We start from the raw sequence: 27133 nt of genomic DNA, 5'->3' as shown, positions 1-27133 counted from the left end.
GGTAATCAGATTGCTTGATTCAGTCATAGCAAATGTAACATTCATGACCATAACCATGTACACAGGAATTTCTTTCTTTTTTCTTTTTTTTTAACCGCAAAAACCCACAAAACCACAACGTCGAGTTTACATTAAGCTTTTATTTAGCAACATAGAAATTCTGTTTAAATAACCAAACAGTGATAACACATCTAAAGTGTATACATGTAGCAGCTATTGTTACATGAGTAATGAATATTCAGTGCTTAACTGTAAAGGAGGTAAGGCTTGCATAGTTGTAGTGATGCACATGCGTTTGAGATAGTTGGATTTCAGTTATATCAATGCACATAGTACTAAGACGATCACCAGTTATTCTAATCTATATCAAGACTTTTACACAAACACACTCACACACTAATCTAATTGAAGAACCAATGTCCCTGCTTTAGTATAGTTAAGAAAAAAAGTTATGTTTACAGAACCAGGTAGACTTACGCAATGCTGTTAATTGCTATGCACATCTATACAGTACGTAGTATAGGGTTTATTTCATCAGATATTCAAACAAGTCTTACTGTCATATTTCTGGCCATCTTTCTTATACACTGTTAGATATAGCTACACACACAGTTTCACTTGACTGTAGAGGTCTACAAATTAGGCAAATTTGTAACACATTCAGTTAATCGCTAAATATCTGTAGCACTCATAACAGGAAGTGAAAACAGAGGCCGATATACCAAAATGACCTATTTTAATACTTCGCACTGCATAACAGTATGTATGCACAAGTGTCAATCGTAGCCAAAGGTGATTTTAAGAATCGTCACTCCTCTCGATGCTGAAGCTAATGAGGAAAATGTTTTCATGACCAAATGTGAATTACGGAAAAACTACAGACAGTAGAGCTCAGCCTGCTATTTAAACACTCGGTCTATCCAACATGAAACATTTCTAAAAATACATTCTAGATTTTTTTTTAGAACATGCCGGTATCTCAAGTGGTCAAGAAGAACCACAATAAATAATAAATAAGTGAAAGAAAGTATTGTGCTTTATTACTCACACAGACCTACTGAGGATTATATGTCTCTGGGTTCAAACCGAACACCAACACATTAGCTGTTGTTCTATACTCTATTACATAGTTGCTTATGACCCCCAGTATAGCAGATGAAGTCCAAAGGTGAGAAATCTGTACAGTATGTAGTTTTGCCTTGTTTTTTTAACTTATTAGTAAATGTCAGGCAGCTGAGAGTAATTCCTGTCCCAGTAGCCTTTCAAGTAAAGCCAGTCCTGAGCTTTGTTGTGTGGGTTGGGTCCTTGTTGAAACCACCTGAACAGTGAGAAGATTTAGTATGAGCACAGCACTTGGAAATAACAAAAGGATTAAATAAATACATAAGAGAATGACACACACAAAACACACACACACACACACACACACACACACACACACACACACACACACACACACACACACACACACACTAAGCAAAGACAAATTGATGGCAAGGCTCCATCCACGGTGTACAACTTTAACCTCCTAAGACCCGAACTCTTCCACAGCATGCATTTTTAATTTCTCTTTGATATTTGGCCATATTGGAGCCCGATGAATATAAAAACAAAGAATTACCAGATTTTTTTATTTTATACCTGATTTTTGTTTCTAAAAAAATGAGATCCACATATGAGGATATTCATTTAAAATTTCGATAGAACAGTAGCAGTATGTCCTCGTAATTGGATATCAGGCCCATGTAGAGCACAATTGAGTATTTTGGTCTAAACAACCCAAAATGTGATGTCCACATATGTGGATGGCAGGTCCTAGGAGGTTAAAAAGCTGAACAGTATTAAACACCAGACTTTTTATGTGACATAGTCTGAAAACACACACAGACAGACCAAGAGCAACAAAAACATGCATTTGTGCATTTTGTCCTGAGGAGTGTGGTGTAGTGTAGTGCAGCACTTCACATGAGAGAAAAATAACACTCAGAAAAGGCGCAGCAAACCTTGGGCCAAGTGCAGCGTTCCTTTTCAATTATAATAAGTTAAATGCATAGTTAATAGCAGAAGACAACATGTAGGCAATCAGTCAATGCCCACCCACAATCGATTTAAATTTCATTTCTCATTGACTAACCTCACTTTCCATTCCTCTGTTGATTTGGTGCGATTCTTCCGGGCCGTCCTCTGTTTTTCCTCAAGTCTCTTCTTCTCAGCACTTGCCAGATCTAACAGCCGTGGATACAGAAAACTGAATACCACCACAGATTACATTCAGCGGGCTCAGCATAGGAAATCAAGATCACGCACTGTACCTATGTCTCCCTTCTCCATGGCGCAAATATCTGGTCTGAGGCGACTGTCTGTGGAAGGTATGATGCCCTCCATGCGCTTGTCTAGCTCGTTTAGCTGCATGGCGAATGTCGAAAATGCGTAGAACTGAAACACCCGCATACACACAAGAAAGAAACTTAAAGCAAAATATTCAAAACTGATCTGACCGATGTCACGTTTATTTCCTTTTGTACCTTGGATGAGTTTTCCGGACGTGGCGTTATTTTCCAGATGAGTTCACTGCCTGGGATGACCTGCACAGTCTCAGTATCAGGTGGAGGCGTCTCTTCAGGCTCCTCATCGACACTGGTCTAAGGCCACAGAGAGAGATATATACAGTACAGAGCAGAGACACACAAGTACTTCTGATGTTTTACACTTTCTTTTAGTTTTTGACAGTTATAATAGGTTCAATCCACGAGGAAACTTCCACGTTGTTAAACTGACTAAAATACAACACAGTCGACAGATTCTGCTCTGCCACACAAAACAAGTACTATGTAACAGGAAGAATTAGATGTAAAAACATATGTCGGTTGACCTGAAATCATTAACTGAAACAGAAACAGCTGGGTTGGGATAAAAAAACTGCACAGTGAAAGCATCATTAAAAAGGCAAAGATGCTGTAGAAGTGACAGCTTGATCATAAATATAAGATGTTTCTCTCCCAAGCAGACAATTGTAGAAACTGAGTGCAACAGCGAAAGCAAGGTGTCCCTGTGAAACTGGGAGAGATTCAGCAGCGCCATCAGCTGCTGGCAGAATAAAATGTTGGGACCCTGGAACAATCTGGTCCAGTTTGTTCAGATGTTCTCTTTAGGCAATACTTGCAGACAAAAAAAGAGGTGCTCTAGACATGACCCCAACAGAAGGCAGGCCACTAAAGGGCTCCCTTAATGGTGAATGTCTGCAGGCAACAGTGAAGCGTTGTCACAGACCATGTTATTTACATGGACTGCAGCGTGTTGTGCGCTCTGCTGAGAAGGTGATTGGCTGCAGACTCCCATCTCTGCAGGACCTGTACACCTCCAGGACACTGCGGCGTGCAGCCCGGATCTCAGCTGACCCTTCTCACCCTGGACACAGTCTGTTTGACCTGCTCCCCTCAGGCAGGAGGCTCCGGTCCATTCGCACCAGAACCTCTCGCCACAAGAACAGTTTCTTCCCCTCTGCTGTTGGACACATGAACAATAACCACATGACTGTCCCCGCCACTAACACATGACCCTACGCTGTGTCACTGCATCATTTCATGTCTGGCACTGATCACCACCTGCACTCATGTATATATCTTTCTACGTAGCACTCATAATTCTTATTCTCATGTATATATCTCATGTATATCTCATGCACATATCTTTCTTTCTACATAGCACTTTAATTCTTATTGTCTGCACTGAAGCACCGCAGCAATTTCCTAATGTTGTAAACCTCAACATCTGGCAATAAACCCATTCTGATTCTGATTCTGATTTGCAGGGATTTAATGTTGGCTTATGGATAAAAATCACAGTGTCTGATTGCCTGAGTGCCCATGCCTGAGATCATTCTGCACCATGACAAATTCCCTTAGGGTTCACCCAGTGTCATTAGGAACTGTCTTCAGTGACAAGATCAAGAAGTCCAGCAACCACTTGGTTCCCTCAGAGCCGTGATCTAAATATATTACATGCAGCAACATGAAGTAGCTGAAATGGACCAAATAAATAGAACTGTAAGTTATGAATGCTTCCTGGGATCTGCAAATGGAGCCGCTTTAAGGCCAAATATCAACCAAATGTAGGTTCTGCTTTACTGCACTTGTAGGAATTCATAAAAATACTCATGACCTTACTTGTTCAAGCTTACTCAGTTATGGGGGACTACATATCTAATCTACATGTAGATTACTGTAAAGTCCCAGCATGATTTTTCAATGCTCTCTATAAAACACATGCTCCTCTTTGTTTTCATACAGACAACACTGTACTGAGGTGGTGTGCACTGCAAAGCACAAACCACCAGAGGGCAGTCTCTACAGGTGGAAGATGCAGCCGTTCAGTCACCTGTGCAAAATGGAAACTACCAGTAATTTAAAAGGTATTGGTGAGCTAACCAAAATGGACAATGCTGTGTACATAAACACAAGTTAAACACCGTGAACTGAACTTTAAACAGTAACGATGCACAGCTACACTCACAGGGTGGCTAGCAGTTCCAGCACCATGTCATTAATGATAAAGGTATAGAAAAAGTGACACAGACTAAATACAACAATAATTACATTTTGCTTTATGAGATAAGTGTTTACATCCACCTTATAATATTAACACATTTGAACTAGGAGAGTTTGTTGGTTCTAAAGTGCAGCACAAACACTATGGGCTGTAGCCTCAGCAGTTTACCGGGTGAAATATTGAAAAGGTATGAAGGGGTGGGGGGGATCATCAAAAACAAATAAACCTACAAGCCCAGTGCCGTAAACTCTGGAAACTAATGGAGACAGAACAAAGGCGCTTTTGAAAGCAGTCAAACGTGGTACCTGTTTGTTGCCCTTTTTTTCATCTGGATTCTTTTTTTCAGTCTTTTTGTGGGCATCAAAAGTCGCAGGGTCTACTGTGTAAAGGCATTCAGTCCATTTGCCATATATTGCACAGAGCTTCTTTTTGCTGCAAACATAAGAAGATGAGATATTAATATATCACAGCTTTAGGTGCAGATAATACCAAGCGCTAACATTCCCATCGTGCAATATAAACTGCGCCACTTTAATATACATTATAAAGTAAATCACAAAGAAACGCTTTATGACAAATTGACTTACTGCTTACAGGCATTACTAAACAGCAATAACTCACGAAGATACCTTTTATCTAGGATGTATCCTTCAACTTTATGCAGCTCTTTTCCAAAGAGGCCACAGGGCTTGAAAGTCATGCTGCATCTCTCTCCGGTTCTGCAAGCAAATGATAGCCTCTTTACCAATTCTCTTTCACTCTCCCTCTGCGAGCTGAAGCTTTCAAACATTAATTAACCTGCTCATGCGACTGTCCCAGTTCTGCTTCCATGATCAATAAGCTTAAGGTTTATAAAGTAGATCAACATTCCTCTGCAGAGCAAGGGAAAAATATATTCCTACATCCAAGTCTCTGTGCATGCAAATGTGTTTCACAGATACGGAGAACACTGCAATACATATTTTACCTGTGATTGAGCACTTCCACGCTGCCATACTGCTCAATCCAAAGCTGACCGACGATAATGTTGTGGACGCAACAGGTGGGGTTTGTCCAGGTGTACGCTTCGTTATATCTACAGAGACAAAAAAGCACTCAGCAAAGGAGAAAAACAATTCCTTACTAAAATACATCAGAACAGATTTATAAAACAGTCTTCAGTGTGAGCTCACTTGGGTAACTCCAGCGTGATAACTCCCTTGGGCTCAGCTTCTATGCTCTTCCCCCAAAACTTGAGTTTGGGGTAGATGGAACCATGAAAGACAAAATCCTCCTTGAGGCCCTCAGCATGAAAGGCACTAACCGGAGGGTGATGGCTTACTTGCTCAGACATCCACCTAAAGCCCAAATCGTCTCTGATGGCAAGCAGGCGTATGTTTGATACAAGACAAAGCTCATTAACAAAAATACACGTGTACAGTAAACAAAAGCTGATTTGTGTATAGGTGCGCTAATACTGATGAGTCTGCTGCCTTACCTGATTAGCTCATAGGTCTCCCCCAAGAGGGGGTTGAAGGGCTTCCCAGTCCTCTCCCACTGTGACGCTACAGCTGACACAGCAAATGCTGCAACACACTACACCGAACATTGTTTTATGTTAATCAAATTACAGGCAACTAACTCAATTTTTGATAGTGCCGAGACGCCACAGCCTCTCTGCACTCATTTAATAATAGTTCAGCAGTTTAATGAGAGGATAGTGATTTGATCCCAGTCAGATAATTAAATGCATCACTACTATTAAAAATGCATCTGTTTTGGAGTTTTTATTTAACTGAAGAAAGGATATATGGCCAGAATGGTACCTTCATCCTCTCGATAGAGTCTGTTGTGGCATTCGCCTGGTGGATGAGGTAGGTGTGCTCCATGTATTCTGTTAGCCGCTGGAGGAAGCTCAGAGGCTCATTAAATACCACAGGCATGGCAATCTTTGATAACTCCTGCAAAGAAGAGTTAGAGAAGATAAAAAAAAGACTATTAGGACAAACATGATATGGTTTTTGCTTTATTAGCAGACTTAAGCCTAAGGAGACCAAAGCACTTGTGTTTATGTTTTTTGTGTACTGAGATTTTGTTTCAGTACTTTGTAGAAAAGCATTCTTCAAGTTTATGGGAAAACCTTCAGAACACAAAAAGGCTTTTTGTTTTTTGCTCTCCCTGGGAGAGTTTAAACTCAAAATGATTCGTTAACGTAAGAGTGTAGCACTACTATTCATAACCTGAGCTTTCTATTTTTTTTGTTTTTGTTTGTCCCAATTTGCTCTGTTTTTGTTATCCTATATCTGTTTCTGTTATACCCAATTTTATCATTTTGGTAACCACGTAATGGTGTGCTTTGTCTGGCCAGGTCTCCCTTGAAAAAGGGGTAAGTGTCAAGGGCTTTCAGCTCTTTTGGGGGGAAAAAATGAACTGAACTCTCTGTGCTGCACAGAGAGGCTGATTATATTTTAGACTGAGGATGATCAAACCCCACCTCTACACTTCTTTTACACTATACTGTCTCACATTTTGCCTTTTTTCATAAAAGCAACTACAAAAAAAGCCCTCGCTTTTCATAAATCCTAATTTTTTCCATATCATATCCTGGTTCTAATTCAACAATCTACATTACAAAAGCTCATATCTACATTAAAACACAACGAGGAAAATAAAACAAAACATCTACCGGACTGAGAGTGATGTGTTCTCACCATGCCAATGCATTTTTTTAGGATACTCCAGATGCTCACGTCGTTCCTGGAGAACATGGGAGCCGGTAGAGATGTTCTGTGCGAAAGCAATATGAATAACAAAAAGAAGGGTAAACACAGAGAGGATTTCCTGTATCACGTGATCCAGCTCTATTAACATATGGAAAATTACAACATCGCTTGTTGTCTCAGCTGTGCAATTCAAAGCAGGCAAACACTGTGGCTTCATGCTAGATGATCTGGCCTCATCCACACTCCAAACAGCTTTTCTTTTAAAATGTGGCACCGAGCTAAATTCTAAAACCTTCACGTTTTGGGTAAAGCGCACATTAAAAACACATAAATCTGTCTCCTGTGGGTACGAAGCTGCACTATTTAAAAGCTTCAGAGCAGACAACTTAGCTCAACCCACCATTTGGGAAAAAGGGTTATCCGACACCTGTAAGCTTTCAGCTAGTCCGTTCAACCTCATGCAATACCCATGAATGCATGTACAGCTGTGTGTGTGTGTGTGTGTGCACGCTGACTATAATACGCTTTCCTTTAATTTTTCTTGTTGCATATGCAGTTATCTGGAAACATTCTTCGCATAAGAAAGCTAAGATGCAAATTAGATTAAAGTATGTGCTTGTTTTTGTTTTCTTGGTCACTGAGTTCATCTTGCAGTCTTGCCAGCATCTGCAGTATGGATTCTTTTACAGGTATGGTAGCTGGAGGCAGATGGTGTCCTTGTTTAAAGAAAAAAAAAAATGAAAAGAGTGCTGGTCCAACACACAAATAAAAGCCATTACTTCAGCTAAATAAACAGTGAGCGGGGAGTGGGGGGTGGGGGTTTGCTCCATCTGTAGGATGAGCAGAGCAGTGATGCATGGCAGACCATACTCCTGGCCTATTTTTTGTTCCACTGGCCTCTGCTTCAAGATTTATTAAAGCATGGATGGATTTCTTCATTTCTTCTTTCTTCCTTCAAACATTTAACATGTTTACCTTTAAATGTGGAGGAAAATGCTCAAATCTATCTTTGATTGTTTCCAAAATACAGTTAAAAATGCATTTAAGGGATACTGTGCTGGTCAGCTGAGGTTACTGAAACATGAGCCCACCTGGAAGTGAGGTGTGACATGCTATACAAGCGAATCTTTAACTACTTTGGAGCAGAAATATCTTACAGCTGGCACTGTGCTCAGTTTTCAAATCATTATTTCATATACAAACAGATAACACAGCTACAACACCATGGTACTAATGATATATTAAGGCGGTGTATTTGGAGTTCTGACAGATAATTGAAACACTGTGTTTTCATAGAATCATTCAGAGAAAGACTTCAATTTAAACACGCCTGTATCAATTACTGTGGAGACCTGTGGATGGTTTTCTTGAGAGGCTACGAAGGTTTTATATTATTGCAATTTGTTTATTGTATATTATGTCATAGCGCTTATATTTTATTCTATATTTGTTGTATTTTTGAGATGTTTTTACAGCTATTTCCTTCCCAGGTCTCTCCCTTGTAAAAGTTTTTGATTTCGAGGCCATCTCCTGGTTAAATAAGCGTAATAATAATCTTGTAAAGAATTAATGGCAAAATGACTCAACATAGAGAAAAACACACCAGACTGTAGGCAATCATTGACGGGCATCCTTTGAATGACAGAATTAATTTCAAATAAACAGACACCTCATAAATCTTTCATGTACAACACATACGAGCCCACACATATGCACACAGAGCTAGCCAGGCAGCCCTTTTCTCCAACTCGACTCTGAGCCAGCACATGCTTAATTATTCATGGATCACTTGTTGGACTGAGGAAGACAGGCCAAGCCAGAATCAGCATCCACGGAAATGAGAGAGAGTGTCAAATCTTCACGACAACACAGCAAGATGCACTGAGTACTGAAACGACTGTTGGCTTGGAGAGTTGGAACTGTCAGGAAAAACAAAAACAGGCTATTCTCTGTGGACTGGATGCTCGAGCAAGCAAAAAAAACAAAAAACAAAAAAAACACCTGATGAGAAAAAACAGACTAGGGTGGAAAGCTGGTATCCCATTACACCAGCTCTGTCCACTGACCTATCCTCTTGCTGACTGAGGTCTGCAGCCTGTCATTAGATACCAAACAAATCATATCCACAAAATTTTCATCATTTGGCAAAGTAAACATACACCGTACCGAATCCTGTTATCACCAACTTCAACAAAGCCTCACATACAGCAAACGGTGAACAAGTTGAATGCCGAGCACTGAGCCTTGGAAGCCTTTGTATTTTCCGCTCTTTGCAATCATTTAATCCAGTAAACAAGCACAACATCATCAACTGAAACAAGTCCCAGCTCACCTGTGCTTAACTCCATTGTGCTGGGATGGCTGGTTGCCATGGTTAGCCTCCCCTGACATTCCGGAAGGCCCCCTGTATGCGCTGGGACGGCGGAGGGTGTTGAGAAAGGGGGTGTCTCTCCCCTCGTCCTCTTCGCAGGAGTAACTGGCCACAGACAGGAAGCCGCTCAGCGAGTGCTCCGACTCAGACTCTGTAGGGTTAGATGCCAGGTCATACCAAACCGCTTGCAAGTACAGGTTCCAGTAGCTGGCTCGGGAAATGAAAAAAAAAGAAAAGAAAAAAACCTCCAGCCTCAACAGTTTACTATCTGCAAATAAGCACTTGTGCTCGAGTTCCTCTCCAAACTCCCCCCTCCCTGCTGCCATGCAAAACTCCACCTGAGGATTGTGTTCCAATAAGAGGCCGCACAAAGGATTCGCTTCCTGTAACATTTGTTTGCACTGTGTTCACTGGGATGGTACTCCTCCCCCTAGAAAGCACTGTCACTGACATTACTGTCAAAAATCACAAAGCAAAGACGAATAAGAGAAGCTGAATATGCTTGAGTGAAATTGGTGCTTATTGTGCGATCACATACCGCATTCTGACTTATGTGTTGAAAGAATTTCTCATCCACCCACCTACATGGATGGAGAAGCAAATATAACACTGCATAATAAGCATGCTCTATATGAACAGAGGTGCACATGCACTAAAATTGCAATTTTGTTCATCAGTCTTTGCTCTGTGGCAGTTCAGAATGCTAAAAGTAAAGCAAAAAGAATGAAAACGTTGCTTTAAAAATTCAGCCCTTCATGGTGACACAGTTGCATCTTGTTAGTTTTGATTATCCTTTAAACATGTCTGCAATTTTATTTTCTGTAATGGAAAAATGTAATAGACCAGACATAGCTGTGAAAAGTATACACTTGTGTATATAAAAAGGTGCCTCAAATCACACTACCTATCAGGACAAAAACCAAGCCATGAAGACCTCTCTGCAGACCTCTGCAATAACGCTGTGGAACAGTATTGATCAGGGGCAGTGTGTAAAATTATTTCTAATGATCTGTGTTTCCACAGGAGAACATTTGTAACCACCAGGTTTCTCTCTCTTTTAATCTTTTAGAGGCATCTGAACACTAAACACTGAATGCCTCAAATAAACCAGAATGGTGGCAACATTAATTTATGGAAGTGCTTCTTAGGAGGAACTGACTAATCGATAAATACAGGTGGATGCAGAGAGATCCTTGAACAGACACTAGAATGATAATTCACATATCATCATTGCAATGACCCAAAGCACAGAGCACAGGGTATGCTGGAGTAGCTTCAGGAGAATTCACAACCCGGACTAAAACCTCTTGGAAATTTTAGGGAAGGACCTCAGGATGGATGGTTGTAATTCTTAGGCATTTTTTCTACGCCTCTTAGAAAGAATTCTTAGGCATAGACACACACACTCACCCGTGTGTGTGAATTAGTGAATGAGGCTGGTAGTAAGAAGTCTTAGTAGAAAAGTGGTATTTAAGTATGAATCAAATTACCAGAAGATGTCAGTTCTCAGGTGCTTCAATTATGAAATATCTGTCCAAATCCAGACGCCTTCAGTTATATGACTCACACAAAATCTAACAAAAAAGGAAAGTCTGCTAAATAGGACTGTACTGAAATGTACACTGTATATTGTACTCCGCATACTGAGTTTTTCAGCAGAAGAATAGAAAAAAAAACAAAAACATTTAACTCTTTTAAAATGCAATTTACAACAAGAAATCTGCAAAAAGCGACGTGACCTGCCTCATTTCTAAATCCATTTGATTGTAAGCATGTTTTAGGGCAGTAGAAAAATAACAATTGCATTTTCGATCTCTCCCAACCAACAAGACATACTACACACATTGATTGATTACTTCCACCAAGAGGCCGCTGACCTGACACGGCATCATAGAAGTCATCTTCATTGAGAGTACTAAGGTTGGAGGACTTCCGCCTTTTACTCAAGGATTGCTTGAGCTCGTGGTTCTCAGTTGCCAAAGTCTGCAAGGCTTCTGTTAGAGCTTTGTTCTTCTCCACTTCCTGCTCTACTTTCAGGCTCCACACCTGCAAACACAGGACAACCAGACAGAAGGTTAAAAGCGACCGAAGAGAGCGTGCCCAGAGCTACTAACTTAACATTTTATTGCAGAAAAACATTGCTCTTAAAAATGTGATGATCATAGTGGAACAAGCAGATTAATATTTTGATGTCAATCAAACATGACTCTCTGTCTGGGGTTTTGATCGCAGGTCATTGTTTTAACCCTGCCCACAGATCTAGTTTCTTCCAGGCTGAACCAAACACCATAGTCTCAGAGAGCTCCGAAGCCCAGGATTGAGTGTCCCTTCAAAGGAACCTGAGCCAGGCCACTGCGTGACAGCCCAGATTAGTCTGTCCTATTGTCCACTGCTGCTGATGTTCAAGCTCTACCAACAGGAGTCGAAAACCCAGCAAATATCCACAGCCTCTAACAAAATGACAAAAATAACACTAAAGCTTTAACAGCAACATATTATTTAAAAACAGGTAACACCTTTTACTTCTTGTAAATTCAGTTTAGTGAATTATTGCAAAATAAAGAAACTGAGCACAGCCTTCCCAGTTTGATAAATGTCCAGTGTCACCTTGAAGAAGGCAGCTGAGAAACAGGAGCTTGCAAATCACACTGCAAATCTGAGACTGGACAGCAAGGTCGGTATCTTCGACTAAAGATGAAAAGTTCTGTGTCATCTCTTATCGTGCCCGATGTGTTACAAGGTGAGCACACAGACATGCACAAAGACACAGCTACTGATGCCTAGGTAGCAATTTATGACTGTAATCGTGTATGTGTGGTTAACCCATTTCCCTTTGATCGAGTGTATTAGTCCCTGCGAGGATGTTGTCTGATTAACAACATGAATAAAAAAATGTAACATTTAGAAGATTTAGATGAGTGATTTTGCGTCAGACATCAGATTCTCATGACGTCTAATATTTCCTTTAAAGGGATGATTGGAAGAAAACTAATAACTTTTGATTATTTTCAAAAAATCCTCTCAAAAACATCAGCTACTATACTGCATATATAAAATGATTATATGATTGAACACAAAGACTTAAATATAAACTGCTTCAGATGCCTTTGTGGTAGAATCTGATCAAATCAGCCACATACACTTAACAGAAAAGAGGCAGGGAAAACCCAGACACATTTACTTACTTGCTGAATAGCATGCCTACTCCAAAGACCATGATCCAGCCATTTGTAATGAACATTGATTGTTTCCGATTGCCAAATGTTGGGTCAGCACAACCGGAACTGCAACTTCCAGCTGGGTTATTATGGAAATTGCAGGGTTTAAAAAGGCATCACTGAAATCCAGTCAAATCCCAATAAACTGTATGTAAATCCAAAAAAAAAGTGACACGTTAAATGTTAAATTTGGAGATCTATGTATTCATTCAATATCTGATGAGTATATTTCAAGACACCTTGTTTATTCAAATTTATCATCCTCTGTCAAGTTATAGTCCAGCTTATCTATAATGACCATCTATAGATCTGTACCGATGCACTTTCTCTAGAAACATAAGAACTACAACATGTTCAACATCCTTTTTTGTCTTGGTAACATGACAGACACTTATAAGCTCCTTTTGCAGGAGGTTGGTGATGGAAAATGGATAAAAATAAGACAACTGAGAAGTCTGCACAAGCTATAAGCTTTAGATCATTTATTATTTTGCCGTAGTCAGATGAAGATCTGATGAAGCTGTCACCAGTTAATGAAATGCCAGCACTGGCAAATCAGAAAATGACTATTCAACAAAAGGTGATAGCTTGGGTCAAATTTATTGTAATTTGTATTAGAAGCACAATTATATTCCTGTTCTGGTTCCCTCTGGTTTAACGCAAGGCAGACACAGTATTATTAGAAAGAATCACACATATTTTTCAACAATTAGACATTAGAAGTAACGTCGAACATTTGGCTTCAGCCTGTCAAAGTGTGTGTAAAGGACCAAAAGGGTTTTTAAGAGTCTCGTGTACTTGACAATTTGACTGTGTGAAAGCCCCGAGACCTCAAAGTCTGTACATTTGTAAGCTTGGAGATTGGGACTGATCTAATCTAATCTAGTCCTGGGCAATTACTGGTCGGATCAGTAACGAATCCCGCAGGCTGCAGGTGTAGATCCATTAATTACTGTGTTGGCTAATAGAAAATTCCCATATACTTTTCATTGATCAGATCCATAACTAGGTTTAGCAAAGAGAGCCTCTCTGAGATCTCAGCACTCTCTATATTCTCCCTTCTTCTGCACTAGGGAACAAGTCTGGCAGCGAGTCTTTAAGTCTGGCACCTACATTTAAGGTTAACGTTTCCATTACAGCTGTGTTTCTGAATCTATGTTCATCTAATTTAGGACTTTAAATGCAGCATCATTTAAAAATGCATAAAAATAGTAAATTCTTTAGCATTATATTTTTTCTTTAAAGTTTGTGCAATGGGAATGTCTGCTGAATTGTGATTTTATTTTCATCAAACATATTTGATAAATATATACTGTAGTTTAAAGGTGACTCATCTTCCTGTCTAGGAGCCTGTGTTAACACTCCCTGTCCCAGGCACTTGGCGTGAGAGCCCATCCAGGAATGGAACACTTGTGTAACCATCGCAGCCAGCTCTTTCATTCTCACTGCATCCTCTCGCCTGAGCACAAACAGTGCTATTTTAAGCCCTGCTGAGGCTCTGTGCTGTAGCTGTTACTGGAGCCTGGGAGGGATGCTTCTCCTTGGCCAGCACCCCAAAGGGTAAAAATTTTATTCTGTGCTGAAATATACTCTCTTGTTTAAAGAAAAGCAAACCTCAGAGGCAATATTATTATAGCTCTATACATTGGACTGTAACATTAACTCTATATCCAACTGTATTTGGAAAGCCTGCTTCAAAGGAGCCATTCAACTAGAGTAAAGGAAGTACCTTTATAGTAAGAGATGTAGTAAACGCTATGAGGAACCTCAGTCCCAAAAATCAGAATAAACAGAAATACACTGTGTTCATGAAAGGCTTGGCCATGGTTAGTAATAATACTCAGGTAGTCTTTAAATGATGCTCACTTGGTACTAACCAGCCCAAAGTGTACCCCCCACACCATTACATCACCACCATCAACCTGAATCATGGATACAATGTAGACTGAATTCATGCTTTCATGTTGTTAACATCCAGTTCTGACCCTAGCACCCAAACATCATAGGAGAACTCGAGATTGGAAAAATGTTTGGTCTGATCAATCTACTATTGTCCAATTTAGGTGAGCCAGAATTGGATATCTCAGATAGTCTGACCACAGAACTGCTGCTCATTGGATATTTTCTCTTTTTTGGATTTTATTGTTATAGAGACGGTTGTGTGGGAACATCCCAGTAGATCAGCAGTTTCTGAAACCTTCAGACGAGCCTGTCTGACACATACAAAGTGACTTAAAGTCACCTTTAAAGGTGACTCTAAAGCCAGCAGACCATCTTGACCATGTTTACATACCCAACTGCACTGAATACATCCATATATATACACCCACTCACCAGCCACTACTGAAACAAAGCCAGTAAAAAATCTCCTGTCTGGGATACGACAGGAGGTTTGTTACTTATGTGGCAATGGCTGAACTAAAGGTCAATTGCTACACTGTCTTCACACCAACCCCCAAAGTTTTAAAGGTCAACTGGCTTTCTGACAGACTAAAGAAGAAGAAAAAAAAAATGTATAACTTCAATCAAATAAATGTGCTTTATGCCTTATTCCTGACGTCAGACCAACACAAAGTGACAGATCTGCTTTTCAGCACATCACCACTAAGTGGTTCCAAACTGTAATCCTCTGTTCGCTTTCTAGACAGGGGGGCAATCGTGCCGCCTGACAAACACCAAGCAAAGTGGGGCCTATAAATCTCTGTTGTACGCGAGTGTCGTCAAACCTCCTCATGAAGCTTTCTACCCATTTGTTAAAAGCACAATTCTCCTTACTTTATATGCCATATACTCACATCCTAGTCACAGTGTGCCCTACATGTACTGTAAAGATGTGGCACTTCCACTAGCATACTTTACTTCTGCAGCGCCTGCTGAAATGGGTCAGACCACATCTACACTTCTGAAGGACAATACTCTAATTGGTGAAAGACCCTTTGAGCCATTAAGTGACATGATTCAGTATCAAACATGTGTGCAGTTACAACAGAATGTGAATACTGCCATGGACTGTGGACAGTAGAAAACAAGTATGACCAACAGAAGCATCTGGGGTGGGAGAATAGAAATGTGGGATTAGAGCTAATACAGCTTAACACGGGCAATCTCAGTACTGTAGAAAATATAATCCATTTTGTACATGTAGTAGCATTAGCTTAACGTGGCACCAGTAGATTTACCATGCTTGTTAAGACATTTTCTTCTTATTACATTCGTTTGTCAGAAATTAATCCAGTTTGTTTTATTGGAACGTTTTAATGTTTGATTGATGAGATTCCAGTGAACGTCCTCGGCTTTCTTATTTAAAAAGCCTGATTAAGTCCTAGTGACATGACAGTTGTACCAGATTTGGATGAATACATTACTCTTAGTCAGTGCAATACTGCTATATTTAGGATTTATAGCAAAATATTAAACACCCTTGTGTTTTATTGGTTCTCATGCATGCTTAATTAACAAGAACAAGTCAACAAGACAGTTGCCTTATTAAAGGTTTTCAGGCAGTCTAAGTGTATATCATACAGTAAGCACAGAGTAGTAGTTTTAGAGTGATAATTTAAAATCAGCTGCTAAAGGAAGAAAGGAAATAATTTGGGTGCAACATAAAGAATGATTAAATAGTTAAACCCACAAACCTTTGCTTTGAATTCTTCCATTTATCTATTACCAGATCAAATGCATCCTCAGTGCAATTTAATCAATGCCTATCTATGCTCCTACTTGGCAGAATTAATTCCTTTATAAGATGATCTCATTATAAAGATGTAATGAGCAGTGTAGATTTCGGTGCCACTTCAAAGACGCTCAGTTTCACACTCCAAATACAGATCATTAAATCCACAGAAATGACCTCCGCATACTGATGAACAGCCCTCGCTGGCGCCACTGCTTTAGACCAACCCTCAAATCAACAATACACTAAGTAACATCAAATTAAATCGCTCCAAACTTCAAAACGCTTTTTGCCGCTTTGAACAACCGGCAAACACAGCCGGTTGTTCAGCTCACAATAAAAGGCAAAGCTGTAAATTTTATACAACAACAACAACAGTTTGTTTTGTTTTACCTGTGTAGATGCGAGAGGAAAGTGCTGTCGCTGTGTCTTCTTTTCCCGTTCTCGGATGCTCTGGCATATGGAAATGTGCGTGCGAGAGTGTATTCACACTATGCGAGCGTGAATACATGTATCTGCGGCTGAGCCAGTGAATATGAAAGCGCTTGGGTTCCCTCACTAAACGCACAGCCTTTCCCCTAGAGCGGGAGTGTGTGGATTCGAGTCCAAGAGCGTCTGCGTGTGTGCGTCTGCACTGATCTGCAGGCTGAATGCAGACCTAAGCATAAAAGCGGATCTTTCCTACGTCCTTCCTACAGACGTGCCAGTGATTACCACGCTGTCCTGGTGCTTCCCCAAGGGCACAGCACAGCCACCAAGACAAGTGGACAGGGACTGGTACACGCACGCGCCTGCATACGCACACACTCACACACACATTTTAAACCTGATTGGTGTGAAGGAGCTAACGTAAGGGGGAGGGATTTAAGGATTTTGTAATCAGTCAGTATAATTTATTCAGCCAATAGGAGGAGAGTATGCGGGTGAAAGTATATGAATGAGAGGACGATTCATACATGCTCAGTGAGCTGCAGCTAATCTACAACAGTACCCTCTATTTACATCAAGTGGAGGGGTTACAGAAGACTGCATGCAGCTGACAGAATCAAAATACATCAGAATCACAGATTACACTGCATTAGATTAAACTCTTACACTATTTTAAATAATCTATAATAGATTTTCAAGCAGTACAATCCATCCAAAGATGATGGACTGTCTCAACTTGCCCTCCCCAAGAAGAGTAATATGCTCCTCTTACCTCTTCTTGCTTTGACAGCAGTTCAAGGCACAGATGGAGAGCAGAGCATGTTTCACTGGAAAGTTCACTCGTCTCTTTTGCTTTCAGCAGAAGTGTACCAGTCAACTCTTTATAAAAAAAATAAAAGGAATGTATCTGTATTAGCTTATACTGTACACAATATTATATATTTTAAAAAGGAATTAAACATCATTTTTCATTACTGGCATGTTTTTTTTTCACAATTAACTGAGTACATGTGTATTTATTGCAGAAGATGTGCACCCTGTTGAACTACTACTAAAAGGCCTAAAGAATGCCAAGAAAATATCCCCCACACAATTAGCCCAGCAGCACCAGCCTGAACAAGTTATTTAATTTGAATTTAATCTTTATTTAAAAAGGAAAAAATATCCATTGAGATGAGAAAATCTCTTTTACAAGGATGTCCTGGCCAAGATGAGAAGCAGCACAGTTTGCAAAGTGCAAAACAAGTTCCAAATCAAATTCCACCCATTTAAATTTTACAGGTACAGTTGGCGACTAAAACATCTGTCAGTTTTTACTTCAAAGTAGTTAAAGGGATAAGAGATTCCTGAGCTGCAGATCATTCCAAGATCACGGGCCGGAAAAAAAGATAGACTAAACTTTCCTCACTCCGTGCTCGCTAGGGACACTTTAAACTGCAGCCAGCTACTGGCTCTGAGATTGTAGGTCTTGTGGAGGGCAATGAACTTGGCGTAGGTATATGACGGCAATTTTCTTAGAATGGCTTTGCATGTAAAAATATCCCAATGCTTCAACCTTTGATTATTGAGTGAAGTAAATCCAGCAAGGGTTTACAAAGTGCAACGATGAGTCATGAAGTGTGAGCCTGTTATATACGTTACGGCAGCATGGTAAATGGGGTCTAATTTAGCTAAGGTTAAGGTAAGGTTACAGAAAGCAGGATGTAGCCATGCTTTCATGCCTCATCCTACCATATGAATGTTACAGCAGAAATCAAGACTCATTAGTCCAGGCAAAAATCTTCTTACCTTGTATTGTCCATTTTGTTGAGCCTGTGCGAACTGCACTGCGCTCTGTGTTCAGAGATGCGCTTGTCCATAAGTTAGTTGGAATGTGTTTTTATTTTAGTTCATTTGTGTGCCTGTCAGCTCAAAGCAGTCTGGCCATTCACTTCAGTACTGTATCAACATTTCTGCCCACAGACGTGCTCTTCACTGGATATTTTCTCTCTCCCTGGAGACGGTTATGTGGGAAAATCCCAATAGATTCCAACATACACAAACCAGCCTGTCACACACAAAGTGACTTAAAGTCGCCTCTCTTCCCCATTCTGATGAATAAGAAAGGCTATCTTGACCATGTCTACATGCCCAAATGTACTAAGTACCTGCCATGTGATTGGCTGATTAGATACTTTCACTAATGAGCAGTTAAACAGGTGTAGCTAATGAAGTGGCTGCAATTTTCTAGAACAAAATTTAATTCTACATTTTGCATTGAGGTCTGGTATCCCAGCCGCACATGCTTTTTCCACAGCAAATGATATAAATGGTTGGTCATCTTGATAATTTTCTGTCATTTACCAGCCTGAATAATCATTTTTGAACAAGTCTAAAAATACTCCCCTAAAATATCTCGGCACAGTAATAACTGGATATGTCTGAAGCACTTACCATAATTCTCCTCATTCTTCGCCATGGACAGAAATGTTGACACTTCACTCTCCAATTTTTGCTGGAAGGCCCTGGCTGCCTGCAACAATTTTAGACAAGAGAGAAACTTAACACTAGAACTCTGTACAACTCAACAAAACTGAGGGTTTTGAAATCCTATATGGCTCAAACCCAAAGGTCAATGACACTGAAGTTCATCCGGCGCGTGATCCATCACAATTCACAGGTTAATGTAATTTTTGAAAATGCTACGTCGATATGAAATGAATCAACTTTTTGGGTTCGATATAATAGTGCTATAAACCATCTGATCATCATCACCTTACTTTTTGATCCCGGTCTTACCTGAAGCGCTTGTTCAAGGTTCCTCACTCTCACATCACCCGCAGCATAATCTATAATCACCTCTTCAGTGTCGTGGCGAGTGCAGTAGGATGCATGCTCTTCAAAAGCATCCAGCCATCTCTAACAGAATAAATGGCGGCAACATTTCCATATTAGTCCTTTCATACAGATAATACTGTTTCTTCCATAAAGAAGGTGACCGATTTTATCTCACTTTTCTTGTTGCCACAGCATGTGTCTGCGAGGGGACTTTAAAATAATGCACAGAGTCATCGAAGCACCTGAGCATGAAGAAGCAGTGATCCCATGGTTTGACCTGGAATAACAAGAAATCACTAATGCACTGCAATCACTGCTGCAATAGATACAGTATAACTCAACATCATGCTTCAAATTGAAAATAAATGAAACATGTATTTACTGAGCATCTGTGGGGTAATATAGATTGATAGAAAACACGCCTCTAAACCTCCAGTACTTACCATGCAGTAGGCTTGTGAAAGAGACTTACAGCCCTGTTTCCTAACACCAGCCAGTGCATCAGCTCTAAAAAAACAAAAACAACAACAAAAATGATGAAAGAGCATGCAGAAAAATCACACACAAACACACACTCACAGTGAAAGATAAAGCAGCATTAACAGTTACCACTTTTAAGTAAGTATTAACGGTATAATTGGCAAACCACAGGCGACGTCATCTCCAGTAACAGTTATTTTTATATCCCCTCTCTCTTTTTAAAAAAACAAAACATTTCATTAGTGGATTATAAGCAACATTTCACACAAAGTGAAATATATAATACTATAAATATACATACTATAGCGTTTAGCTTTATAAAATCGGCTGATAAAAGTATCTCACTGTCTAGGGTACCAGGAGACAGTTCCATTCTCAACTACAACCCAGTGGGAACGCCATCCGAGGAAGCGTGAGCTCTGTCAGAGAAACAATAATTTAACAAATACCCCACGCAGCAAAACTACACATCATCATTACATATCTAGTTTAAATGACTTTAGAAAGAACAAATATTATCAATTTTAAAGTTTTATTATTATTATTGTTATCCCAGAGTGGTATGACTTTTCTTGTAAATTAAAGTGTAGCATGTTAAGAAAAACAAAAGAATAAATAGTTCCTATAAGTCTTTTTTTTAAAGAAGTTCAAATATTCTGTGTCATGTAATGTGAAAAAAGTCAATTTCATCAAATTGTAAAGGTCAAAGTCTGAACATGGTCTGACCTAATAATAGTACAACATAAATCCAGATACCTTCCAAAGAGGTCCTTCAATCTTCTGCACCACACTGCTCATGTCCTTTAAGAAAAACGAAATATCAGTCTTGTGTACAGCGTTGAATAGTCTGTGTGTGAATCATTCGTTTTTAATATACTAACAGCATTAGCGCGCAGTCTTTTTAAAAGAATTGCACCATGACTACGTGGTGCTCCACATTAACGCTGCATTATCAGACATACGGATACGGACGTATTTATTCTTAATAAAAGCTGACTTTTTCCTCTACAGTCACCATAACTGTGTGAACACATGAAAACATACGAAGAGAAAGTGCCGATATGATGTAGTTCAGAGAACTGCAGTATCTGTGATTAATGTGATGGACTTTAGATTTTTTTTTTTTTTAAAGTGCCTTTTGGTTTTATGAACACGTTTCCAGTGATGGGCTCTTTAACCCTGTGAGAAACAAGAATGAGCACAGTAAATTTCATCAAGTTGGATTTGCAGTTTTCCCAGATAAAATTTGGTGAAAAAAAAAAAAAAAAAAAGACAAGACAAGTACTGCGCAAAAGCCTCGAGTCAAATTTCATGGCTAATAAAAGGGGAAATTTATTGAATGCATTGAAACGTGCAAATGTAAAAGAAATCCAGGATATAAGGAAAAAACTGTTTATACAAATAAAATAAATATTTGGTATGACAAACTTTATTCTGAACTCTCTTGGGAAAGCTTTCCTGTTATTTCTTTAAGCAGTCTTCAGGAATAGTTCTCCAGGCTTCTTGAAGGACATTCAAAGCTCTTCTTTGGACCTTTTGTTCCATTCTCTGCCAAGATGATCCCACACTACTTAAATAGTGTTGAGGTCTGGACTCTGGGAGGGTCAGTCCATGACAGATTAAAAAAAACAAAATCAAAAACAAACCAAAATGCAGCATCATCTACGTATGTTGCCAATCAGACATTTCCACTTCATGCATGGTGGACCAAAGTCTGACGATATTTTGCTCTGTACCTATCTTCTATCGATTTTTGCAAGACCTCTAACACCACTGGCTGAATTGCAGCCCCAAACCATGACAGAGGCTCCCGGTTGTTTTACCTCCTCCGTACACACTGATGACAATTTGAACTTGAATTTGGATCCATCAGCCCATAAGACCTGTTACCTTTAAGTTTCAGTTCACTTCCTGTGTAACTAGTCGCACTTCAACCTTTTCTCCTGGTTTCTCTTTATTAAGACACACGTCTTGACAGCCACCCTTCCAACTTCTTCTTTCCACTTCTGATGAGACTTCAGTGAAAAGTGAAGGGCCGGTCTAGGTCCCAATTTGTTTTAAGAATATAACCTTTAGAAACTGTTCATATACGCTTAGACAACTTTTTTTAGCCTGACATTTTCTCTTTTGTCTTGCACTTGCCTAGTCGCCTCATTTTTTTCCCCCTGATATGTCACGTTTTCAGCTGGCACGAAAAAAAAAAATACTATTTTATGCGTGTCAAACTGTTATCTATGACATGTTTTGCAGATCCAACTAATGAAATGGGATCAACTGATGCCCCTTGTTACAGGCTGCTAGTAACAAAGTGCCTAAAGATATAACTTAAATTATTGTTTATCTGTAAACACAACAATTCATCCCTTGGATTAGATGTATTTATAAAAAACAGCAAATATCTAAAAAACAAATTACCCAAAAACCCCCAAAACATTAAGAAAGCCTGGAGAACTATTGCTGAAAACCACTTTATAAGAAAAATTACAAGAAAGCCTGGCTCCTTGGAAATAAAATATAAAGAAATGAGGGGCAGCTCAAGTACTCTAATTAATCAAGTAACCAAAAAGGTATCATCCTTTGTGGATCACGACTAAGACACCATACTTGTAATGCAGCTGTGCCGAATGTTCTTAGCAGAACCCATCCTGATCATTCAAAGCGGATGAGACATTACAGACCAGCCATTTGAGCTCACCTTATTTTTATAGGCTGCTAGAATCTGTTTCAGTTCATCAGTGCAAACCAGGTCCAATGTAGTCTGAGCTGCAAAATCATCAGCCATACAAACAAATTATTATGCACCTTTTGACACTTCCTTGGAACAAAACCGGTGGACTATAGTATTTACCATCCTTAGAAAATAACGTGTGATTCTTAAACAACCATTTTAAACACCACTGAACAAATTAAACAGCCGGAATAATAGGAGCTGATGATGAGAACAAGATAAGTGATATACCATTGTTGTTCTTGATACTAGGGTTGGCTCCACACTTGAGCAGCTTTATAACGCACTGCTTCTGCCCCCTGTAGGCTGCACAGTGTAAAGGCGTATTACCCACTGAATCCCTGCAGTGGATATCTGGAGCATCTTTCCCATTGAGCTGAGGGATATAAACCAGAGAAATGACAGAAACAACAGGCAGGAAAATGAGGTTAACCTTTTACATACATCTATCTGAAACATGCATAAAACTATTTAAATGATCAATCTTAAAAACAGCAAGACAGAATGAGATTTAAAAAACAAAACAAAACCTGAACTGGCTTTTACTGCAAGTTGCCACATGCCATCTTATTTGTGGACTCAGATTTGTCACTTTGTGATTGAACATCAGACCCCCCGAACTCTGTACAAATATCGAATCGTATAAAGAGTATTTGTAATAACGGTGGTGCATTTCAACAATCTCTGGGAGACAACTGAAGTGTGTGCAAGGCCCCAAGGCACTTGTTAAATGTGTGAAATTTGGAGAGATGCTCTTAAAGCATACTATTTTCTGCCAAAAGTTCTTTGAAAGGTCAGACACTAACCAATTTAGACAGAGTGGATATATCCCCCTCTCTGGCTGCTTCCAGAAGCTTCTCCTCATGCCGCCTTGCCGCTCTCCTCTCTGCAGCTGCACAAACCAAATCAGTACTTGAGAACAAAGGCAGCTGATCTTCAGTAATGAGAAGCCATCAGACGTTTAAAAAAAAAAAGAAAAACGCTCCCATGATTTCATACCCTCAAGCATGGTAATGATTTCATCGTCCTCTGTGACATCTTTGGGGATTTGAGCAGTTCCATTGATTATGTTGGCACAGGCATCATAGCGCAGAAGCAACAGAACAATCTCCTTAAGGGTCCAAAGGGTGGGGGTGGGGGTGGGTTAAAGAAAAAACCTGACCATCACATTTCACTCAAAAGCTTCAGTGGGAGATGAGAAAATATATTATGTGTTTCTGTGACAGCTGATCCAGCTGACATTAGGTTAGAAGAAGAAGGTACACCACAGTTTACCGTGCTTTTACAGACTTGTAAGGAAGCACTACTTTTTCCCCTCTCTATCCTTACCTTTCGTCCAGCATATGCTGCTTTATGCAGAGGTGTGTCACCCAGGTTATTCTGCAAATTCACATCAGCCCCTGCCTGCAAATGCATTCTTTATTAGGTGAATATAAAAATGTCTCTGGCTGCAGGTCCTGAACACAAAAAGCATGATAATGATGTGACTCATACACTGCTCTCACCTTCAGTAACTCCTCAACAACATCTCTGTGTCCAAAGCTGCAGGCCAAATGAAGAGGTGTCCATCCCGAGCAGGTTTTCGAACGAGCTACAGCGAGAGAAAGAAAAAGAAGAAGAAAAAATAAAATAAAATCAGCAATTTTCTAGTTACATGTGACATTAGGGCAGCTGGATGATGGCATCCTCCCCCACACACCAGCTTACATCTGCAGTTGATGTTGAGAGAGCTGTTTTGGTGAATCCTCGACTGAAGGAGCCTCTGAACCTGAGGACAGTTGCCCTCTTTAGCATGAAGGAGAAGTTGTTCTTCCAGTGTGCAATCCTCCATCACTGGACTTATGAAAAATGATGTTAAACACAAGGCAGTTAGCTCAAATTGGTCAATTAACCACGTTAAGCAAGGTGCAGTTAATACAGCTTCTCATCTGCAAGTGAAGAATTTAAGGTTTTAGTTAGAGGTCGACATAATATCTGTTTTTATTTACGTTTGTCCAGCTCAACTGTGTTTTTATTGAGCTAAAGCAGCGTTACCTTTCAAACTAAGAGCGGAAGTAACTCTAAATAGTTATCTTACTAACGTTGGCGAGGATAAAATGTTAAACTCAGACTTACGTGTAGCTATGGATTTGAAACTCTTTCACAATCTTTGGTCTGCTTCACAGGGACAACACGCCACGGCTGAAATCTGATCGGTTCAATCAGGTGACAGGCAGCCGCCACGTGACCGGACAGAGTATTTTTGAGTAGCTACTAGCATTAGTCATACCTAGCAAGTACTAGTCATACCAGTACTTGCTAGGACCCCCTTTTTGCGTTCATAACCTCATTAATTCTTCCTGGTATAGTTTCAACAAGGTGTTGGAAACCTTCCTCAGACGGTGGTCCATGCTGACATGTGCACTGTCTTGCTTGAAGCTGCCATAAGAAGATTGGTACACTGTGCCCATAAAGAAATGGACATGGTTAGCAACAGTACTGAGTTACGCTGTAGTGCTTAAATTGTACTCAGTTGTTGCAAAGGAGCCCAAAGTGTGCCAAGAAAATAACCACCCACACCATTACACCACCATCAGCATGAACTGTTGATAGAAGGAAGGCTGGCTACACGCTTTCATGTTGTTTTACACCAAAACAAATCCTGACCCTTACGAATGTTGCTGTAGAAACCAAGATTCATTAGACTAGTGATGGCCAAATGAAGCTTTCCAAAGCACTGAAGCTTGTATTGAAAAATGGTTCATTACTCGAAGCTTTTCAACACAGTCCTCTCCGGTGACATCTGGTGGCGAATATTTTGAAGAGCAGCTTGAATCTGCAAAATAAAACGGACTGCTCAATCATCACTGCTCACTCAAGAGTGGAGTTCTCTCCGATATTGGGCCACCGTTCCGTTGCTTTGAACATGTAATTGGTTTTGTTTTCTCGATTGGGGGGCTGAAAAAATGTAATGCGTATTTGCGTAATACATTTTGATCAATAAACTTTCCCTATTTAAACATGCACTATGGTGTGGCCTTTCTCTGCTCATAACTCCTTGATGTTGGTAAATACAATAAGTGAGCAATATATATAATATACATATGAGAATGCACAGCACATTATGGAGTATGCCCCTGCTGTGGAGTCCTGCCTCCATCTACTTGTCATTTAATCACTGGACAGCTGGACAGGTTCATACAAAATATTAGATGAGGCCAATTGTCCTATACATATTTTTGACCTAGGGGTGGGATTGATTGTGAACTGGAAAGGGAAAATGCTTAGGGGGCTGAGTATGGCTGCATCGTTACTGATTTGTAGAATCATTGTGATTCGATACAGGATCCGATTCAATTTGATTGGAATCTGGAAAGTTTTGCCTCAGTCAGAAATATTACAATTCTGGTCATGTATCAGTATATATCCATAATTTCGTATCTATTAAAAGAAAGCTGACACATGTGAGACTTAATTAGAGATGTAAACAGAGAGTTATGAAACCTGCAGCTGCAGAAGCCAGCGCAAAAACAGAGGCAAACACAGCGCGGACCCGACGACACACCAAAATCTGATTCTGACGCGTCGGGTCCGCGCTCTGTGTTCACGTTTGTATGCAGAATCCGTAAACCTGCTCCCAGTTACTGTTTTAGCTGCATGGTGTTTGACGACATGTTGTGAGGTTTAACCTGATATGCTGGCGTTTCAGGCATAATAACGTTAATTTACAAATCGACACAGGATTGTAATGAATCAATATCACTTTATTCAATTTAGCATGGATTGTAATCAGAAAAGCGATAATCAAACCTAATCAAGAACTTGCAAAGTAAAAACATGATCAATGTAAGGTAGCCCTTTTGTTATTTACATTTAAAAAGAGGATTAGTGTTACTGTGCGCTGGCTGAGTCTGTTTCTTTTCTTAGAAATAGTTTCTCCTGCCCTGGAGAAAATCCACTTGCATGGAACAGAAGAGGCTGTGGAGTGCAGGAACCACACTGCAAGCTGGTAGATATGCAGGTATTCCTGGGTCCTGCAGACTATCACCTAAAAACAATAAACAAAATGATTTTCTAAACTGTAGCAATGTAATGTACGTATAGTGTCAAATACATTTTTGTAGTCTTCATCAGCTTTAATTCACATGGAAGTGTTCCTAAAGTCATATGCTGTAATGATATTTACAT

General features: G+C 39.8%; 1 protein-coding gene across 1 annotated transcript; it reads right to left on the bottom strand.

Annotated features, from left to right (window-relative positions):
• Window positions 1-962: 962 nt before the first annotated feature.
• Window positions 963-25151, bottom strand: LOC146613404 (oxysterol-binding protein-related protein 1-like). Its single transcript, XM_085379027.1, has 28 exons — window positions 25082-25151; window positions 24674-24804; window positions 24472-24557; window positions 24296-24370; window positions 23966-24077; window positions 23773-23858; window positions 23198-23342; window positions 22934-23001; window positions 20995-21039; window positions 20584-20657; window positions 20202-20265; window positions 19934-20035; window positions 19720-19839; window positions 19375-19453; window positions 17714-17820; window positions 11499-11667; window positions 9583-9772; window positions 7239-7314; window positions 6354-6488; window positions 6026-6123; window positions 5721-5903; window positions 5516-5623; window positions 5178-5267; window positions 4854-4980; window positions 2526-2642; window positions 2313-2436; window positions 2135-2225; window positions 963-1318 (listed from the first exon to the last, which is right to left on the bottom strand). Exons 2-28 carry the CDS (start codon window positions 24795-24797, stop codon window positions 1216-1218), a joined length of 2898 nt encoding a protein of 965 aa, XP_085235153.1. The 5' UTR covers window positions 24798-24804; window positions 25082-25151; the 3' UTR covers window positions 963-1215.
• Between the last annotated feature and the right edge of the window lie 1982 nt (window positions 25152-27133).

Source organism: Diplotaxodon limnothrissa, linkage group LG18 (assembly GCF_057381915.1).
Source record: "Diplotaxodon limnothrissa isolate DT_005_m linkage group LG18, D_limnothrissa_male_GT1.1, whole genome shotgun sequence".
Classification (NCBI taxonomy): Eukaryota; Metazoa; Chordata; class Actinopteri; order Cichliformes; family Cichlidae; genus Diplotaxodon; species Diplotaxodon limnothrissa.
Note: the sequence above shows the minus strand (reverse complement) of the source record. Positions and strands in the feature narration are given on the sequence as shown.